Source organism: Propithecus coquereli, unplaced genomic scaffold, assembly GCF_000956105.1.
Source record: "Propithecus coquereli isolate 6110/MARCELLA unplaced genomic scaffold, Pcoq_1.0 Scaffold6, whole genome shotgun sequence".
Taxonomy (NCBI): Eukaryota; Metazoa; Chordata; class Mammalia; order Primates; family Indriidae; genus Propithecus; species Propithecus coquereli.
Window position 1 is genome coordinate 14,219,311 of NW_012151951.1, and position 6,181 is coordinate 14,225,491.

Here is a 6,181-nt window from a genome sequence, read left to right on the forward strand (position 1 = left end):
GATGATATAAAAGAAGTTAACAACTAGTTTGGCTTGGGAACTGGTCAATTGAATGGATATGGCTATAAGCCAGAGAAAGTCCTGGGGGCCCAAGATGGACCAGATATTAACCCCTTAGTCATTGGTTTCTGAAGAGTCTGGGAATCAGAGGGGCTTAAGTGCCTAGGATGCTGAGGAGCCCATGGTAGGTTTGGGGCAGTGATTATTCATTAACTAAAGGAAGTAGTTTAATATTTTAATTGGGATGAGTATATCCCTGTATGTGGGGTGAAAAATAAAATTTATACATATAGGTACATATTTACACTTCAGTATGGATTAGTGATTAGCAAGCTTTTAATGTTTAACTTACAGAGACATAAAAGTGTTTGCTTTAAATCATTTTAGATATGAATTTCCTAGGTTGCTTGGAGTCAAAGAAATTGAAGAGAAATTAGTAAATATAAGTGTGGAAGTTCTATGTTGTATGCTAAAAATTATTTAAAAGGTGGCAACGACCAGGAGAGAGGAATTGTAGTAAGTGGACTGACTCCTAGATGGCAGGTTGGAAACTTCCAGATGATGATTCTTGGGCTAGTAGTGACGTGGGAAGTGGTAGTGGCAGTGGTGTGGGGAGGGCTGGGGTGGGAGAGGTAAGAACTAGGTGTAGAATTGGGAGAGGGTTTTAATGCTTAAAGGTTGTTGTGTAAAATAGGCAGGTAATCCATTGCCTGATGAGTAAACTGATAATGACAGTTACAGTTACTATAAGAGGTCCATTATATCCCAGTGATTCCAGTTATTGCCTCACTTAAGAAACTGGTCTCTTGGTCCACCTTAGACAAACCAGATGAGCAGACTGCTGAGAGGACTGAAACAGTGAACAAGTCCATCAGAAAGAGGAAACCCTTTAAATGGGTTTAGAACTAACCACCACCCACCAAACACAGGAGCACTTACTGTTACATTTGGAGACACTAATCACATTGAAGTTTTCCATAATCTCTACACCCACATTTGACCTTAAAGAGACAAATACAGAAATTAATCTGCAGGTGGCTCCAAATCAGGAAACAGTCAAGAAGCCAGATTATGCAGTGCTTCAGTTATTTCTTAGTGATACGCCAATTACTGTGCCCATACTTTCAGGCCATTTAGTAAATTTCCATTTCTTTGCCTCATACTCCATGGGATACAGTTACCCAGAAGGTGTGAAGGTGATTTATTGAGATGCAGAAAGAATAGTGCACACACACATACACAGGTGGGTATTTCTCATTCTCTTTTAGTTTTTTTTCTGCCTATATTTTTATTTCATTCAAAAGAATTAAATTTCCAAAAAGTATGGGGACTACAAGAGAGTGGGCACTGTCCCGAAATGAATTCACAGGTCCTTTCCCAAAAGGCTCTTATTAAAGAGTCCCAGAGTTGATATACTCATAGCACTTTCCTGTCGATTGACATATAGGCCAAATCATAATATTTGCCCTGGTAGTCTCCAGAAATAATGATTTACCTTTCAAAGAGGCTCTTTTCTTGTTTGCTAAGATAAGAAACATTCTTGTTCTTGGAATGCATGTGGGTGAGTGCAGCACAGGGCATGTATTGAGGCTTCACACAATAAAAGGCTTCTTGGTCTTGAGCATCCAGGTACTGACACAGGTCAGCACTTGAGTTTAAAACCAGGGCACAATCAGTGTTGATCTGGGAGGTGCCACTGGAAAACTGGCCTGTGAAGATTATCCTATCGTAGCCTTGGTTCCTTGACCTCCAGAGAGCCGACACCCCTTCACTGGGATGGATGAGCAGGAGAGACAGGGAGACTCGGCCCTCCCAGAACAAAGTAAAGCTGATGAGGTAGGTGCCATTGTTGAAGTCGGTCACCTTTCCTGAAGCGCCTGCTTTCAGGGATGGGGAGGACATCCTGGCCCTCAGGAAATCCCCACCATATTGCTTCCTGTGTCCCAAGTGGTCCCTGGCCTCCAGCAGGATGTCCAGCTGGTTCCCCCTGCAGTAGGTGTGTCGAGGGTTGAGGATGGTGGCTGTGCTTTGTGCAGCACTGGTGGTGGTGTTCACGTGGGTGAAAGGTCTGGGAGGGATCTGCTGGTTTAGTTTCTCCATGATTACCTTTATTCTCATCTCAGTCTCTGCTGCTGAAATTACTGGACACAGTGATGCTTCAGGCCATGTGGGCTTTGAGATAAAATTCCACTGATGGAGGGAGATGGGCAAGTTGAGTGCAGTCCATAACTGAAAGGACAAGAAATAGAATGGAGACCATAGAAAATGTTCCTGTTTAATGTAGTAATTTTTGGTGGGTTAGCCAATGTTTGTGTTTTATAGAATAATGAGAAGTACAAAAATTAAGTGAGACTGAGATTTTGTGATCATATATGTTTCATAGACAAAACACTTTTCTTTAGAAAATTTGTTGGTGTAACTCTACCTCTCACTGGCTAACCTTTTTTGGAAGAGCAATTTAACCCCAAAGAACCCTAGGATTTTCTACCTTAAAATGATGGTGATAAAATCTACTTTATAGGACAATTATGAAGACCAAATGAGAAAATGTTTTTTTGACTGCATAGTAGAGAATAAATGCTTATTGTTGCATTATTTTTTATCTTAAAACTAAAATTTAGTCAAAAATGTTTAATCCCAGACAAATAAAAGCCAAGGGAGTACATCACCACCAGACCTGTCTTATAAGAAATGCTAAAGGGAGTTCTTCAAGCTGAAAGAAAACGATGCTATGTACTATCATGAAAACACATGAAAGTATAAAACTCACTAATAAAAGTCAGTACACCGTCAAATTCAGAATACTGTACACAGTCAAATTCAGAATACTCTAATACTCTAATAGTGATATGTAAATCACTTATATCTTTAATATGAAGGTTAAAAGACAATGCTATTAAAAATAGTAGTAGCTACAAAAATTTGCTAAGGGACACACAATATAAAAAGATATAAATTATGACATCAAATATTTTAAATGTTGGGGGTGGAGTAAAAGTGTGTAGAGATTATTTTTATGCAAAGTTAAGTTATCAGCTTAAAATAGCCCATTTAACTGTAGGATATTTTTGTAAGCCTCATGGTAACCACAAAGAAAAAAAAAACTACAGCAGATATACAAAAGATAAAAGGTGAGGAATCAAAACATAACACTAGGAAAAATCACTTAATCGTAAAGAAAGACAGCAAGAGAGGAAAAAAGGAACAAAGGATGGACAAAACAACCAAAAAACGATTAACAAAATGGCGGTAGTAGATCCTTATTTATCAATAATTACCTTGAATGTAAATGGATTAAATTCTCCAATCAAAAGACATAGAGTGACTGCATAGATTAAAAAAAAAAAAAACAACAAGATCCAACTATATGTTAGGCTACAAGAGGCTCACTTCACCTGTAAGGACACACACAGACTGAAAGGGAAAGGATGGAAAGGATATTCCATGCAAATGGAAACCAAAACACAGGAGGAGTAGCTACACTTTTATCAGATAAAATAGACATTAAGTAGAAAATGTAAAAAGAGACAAAAAACATCATTATATAATAATAAAGGGGTCAATTCATCAAGAGAAAAAAATAATTGTAAATCTATATGCACTCTATATTAGAACATCTAAATATATACAGCAAATACTAATAGATCTGAAAGGAGAAATAGTTTAGTACAATGATGGTAGGGGACTTCAGTACCCACTTTCATCACTGGACAGATCATCCAAGGCAAGAAATCAATAAGGAAACATTGGCCTTAAACTACCCTTTAGACCAGTGGATCTCACAGACATATATGGAATATTCCATCCAACAACATCCAAATACACATTCTTCTTAAGTGCACTCAGAACACTCTTGAGGACAGATCATATGTTAGGCCACAAAACAAGTCTTAACACATTTAAGAAGATTGAACTAATATCAAGTATCTTTTTGGACTATAATGGTATGAAACCAGAAATAAATAATAGAAGAAATTTTAGAAAATTCACAAGTACATGCAAAATAAATAACCTGCTCCAGTTGTACTAGACAAAGAAGAAATTAAATGGGGGATTAAAACCTTAAGACAAATGAAAATGGACACACAACATACCAAAATTCCCGGATACAGAAAAATTTTGGGAGGGAAGTTTACAGCAATATGTGCATACATCAAAAAAGAAAAAAGCTCTCAAATAAAAAGCCTAATGTTACACACTGAGGAGCTAGAAAAATAAGAACAAACTAGCCCAAAGTTAACAGAAGAAAGGACATAATAAATATCAGAGCAGAAATAAATGAAACAGAGACTAGAAACACAATAGAAAGGATCAATGAAACTAAGTGTTGCTTTTTAAAAAATGTAAACAAAATTGAAAAACCTTTAGCTAGAGTGAGAAAGAGAGAAGACTTAAATAAAATCAAAAATGAAAGAGGAGACATTACAATTGATACCACAGAAATACAAAGGAACATAAGAGACTACGATGAACAATTATATACTGACAAATTGGATAAACTAGAAGAGATGGATAAATTTGTAGACATATGTAACCTACCAAGACTGAATCATTACGAAATAGAAAATCTGAACAGACTAGTAACAAAAAAGGACACTGAATCAATAATAAAAAGTCTCCCACCAATGAAAAGCCCAGGACCTGATGGCTTCTCTGCTGAATCCTACCAACCATATAAAGAACTAAGTCCTTCTCAAACTCTGCCAAAAAAATTGAAGAGGAGGGAATTCTTCAAAACTCATTTTATAAGGTAAGCATTACACTGATACCAAAGCCAGACAAGGACAGTAGAAGAAAAGAAAATTCTAGACCAATATTCCTGATGAACATAGATGTAAAAATTCTTAACAAAATACTAGCAAACTGAATTCAACAGTGCATTAAAAGGATCATTCCCCATGATCAAGCAAGATTTGTCCCAGGGATGCAAGGATGGTTCAATATACATAAATCTATAATTGTTATATCCCACATTAGCATAATGAAGGACAAAACCCATATGATCATCTCAATAGATGAAGAAAAAGCATTTGACAAACTTCAACATCCATTCATGATAACAACTCTCAGCAAATCAAGTATAGAAGGTGTTTTGGAAAAACTCTCAAACCATGTTTTTCCCTTGTTCTCACACTAATACAGCCATCAACACAGAAGATTTCTACTACCGAATGTGTGGGTTTTCCCCCCACACACACCAACTGATACTAGTTCAGTGTCCTCTAATTCAATTCTAATGCTATCTACCTGGAGATAGCATCAGATCCCATGGGTTGAGGGCTCAGTCCCCAAGAATTCCTCTGCTTCAGGCACCAGTTGCAAGTTAAGGCCTCCAGAACTTCTGAGCAACTGGCTTCAAGTTGGGGTTCCCATGACCTCTTCTTTGGGTTCAAGTAATTTGCTGGAGCAGCTCACAGAACTCAGAGAAACACTTAATTACATTTTCTGGTTTATTATGAAGCATGTTACAAAGCATACAGATGAAGAGATGCATAAGATGAGGTATGGGGGAAGGGGCCCAGAGCTTCCATGCCCTTTCTGGGCATGCCACCCACTAGGAACCTCCATGTGTTCAGCCATTGAGAAGCTCTCTGAACCCTGTCCTTTTGGGTTTTTATGGAGGCTTCATTACATAAGCATCATTGATTAAACCATTGGCTATTGGTGATCAATTTGACCTTCAGCGCTTCTCCCCAATCAACCCCTGAGGTTGGGAGTTGGGACTGAAAGTCTCAATCCTGCAATAATGCCTTTGTCTTTCCTGTGACTGGCCCCATCCTGAAGCTATTAGAATATATTACATTCGAATACAAAAAGCACTTTGGAAGTTCCAAGGATTTTAGGAATTGTATGCCAGGAAATAGGGATGAAGACCAAATATGTATTTCATAATGTCCCAGAAGGAATGTACCTCCAAACAGTAAAGCCTGTATATGACAAACCACAGATAACATCACACATAATGGTGAAAAGTTGAAAGCTTTTCCTCTAACATCAGGAATAAGAGAAGGATGCTCTCACCACTTCTGTTTGACATAGTACTGGAAGTCCTAGCCAGAGCAATTAGGCAAGAGGAAGAAATAAATGACATCTAAATTGGAAATTAAAAACTTAAATTGTGTCTGTTTGCTGACTACATGTCTTATGTATAGAAAACTCTGAAGACTCCACCAAAAAACCT

The 6,181-nt window shown here is 37.6% G+C and overlaps 1 protein-coding gene across 2 annotated transcripts in view; it reads right to left on the reverse strand.

Annotated features, from left to right (window-relative positions):
• Nucleotides 1-6,181, reverse strand: part of NXPE4 (neurexophilin and PC-esterase domain family, member 4) — a 34,679-nt gene that overhangs the window by 3,944 nt on the left and 24,554 nt on the right. Inside the window, exons 2-3 of one of the 2 annotated variants that reach the window (XM_012659183.1) lie at nucleotides 1,960-2,229; nucleotides 940-1,001 (exon numbers count right to left, since the gene is read on the reverse strand). In XM_012659183.1, coding sequence (XP_012514637.1) covers nucleotides 940-979 — 40 coding nt within the window. In that variant the 5' untranslated portion in view covers nucleotides 980-1,001; nucleotides 1,960-2,229. Of the gene's footprint in view, nucleotides 1-939; nucleotides 1,002-1,495; nucleotides 2,230-6,181 lie in introns of both variants that reach the window. The other variant, XM_012659182.1, reaches the window with a different exon arrangement.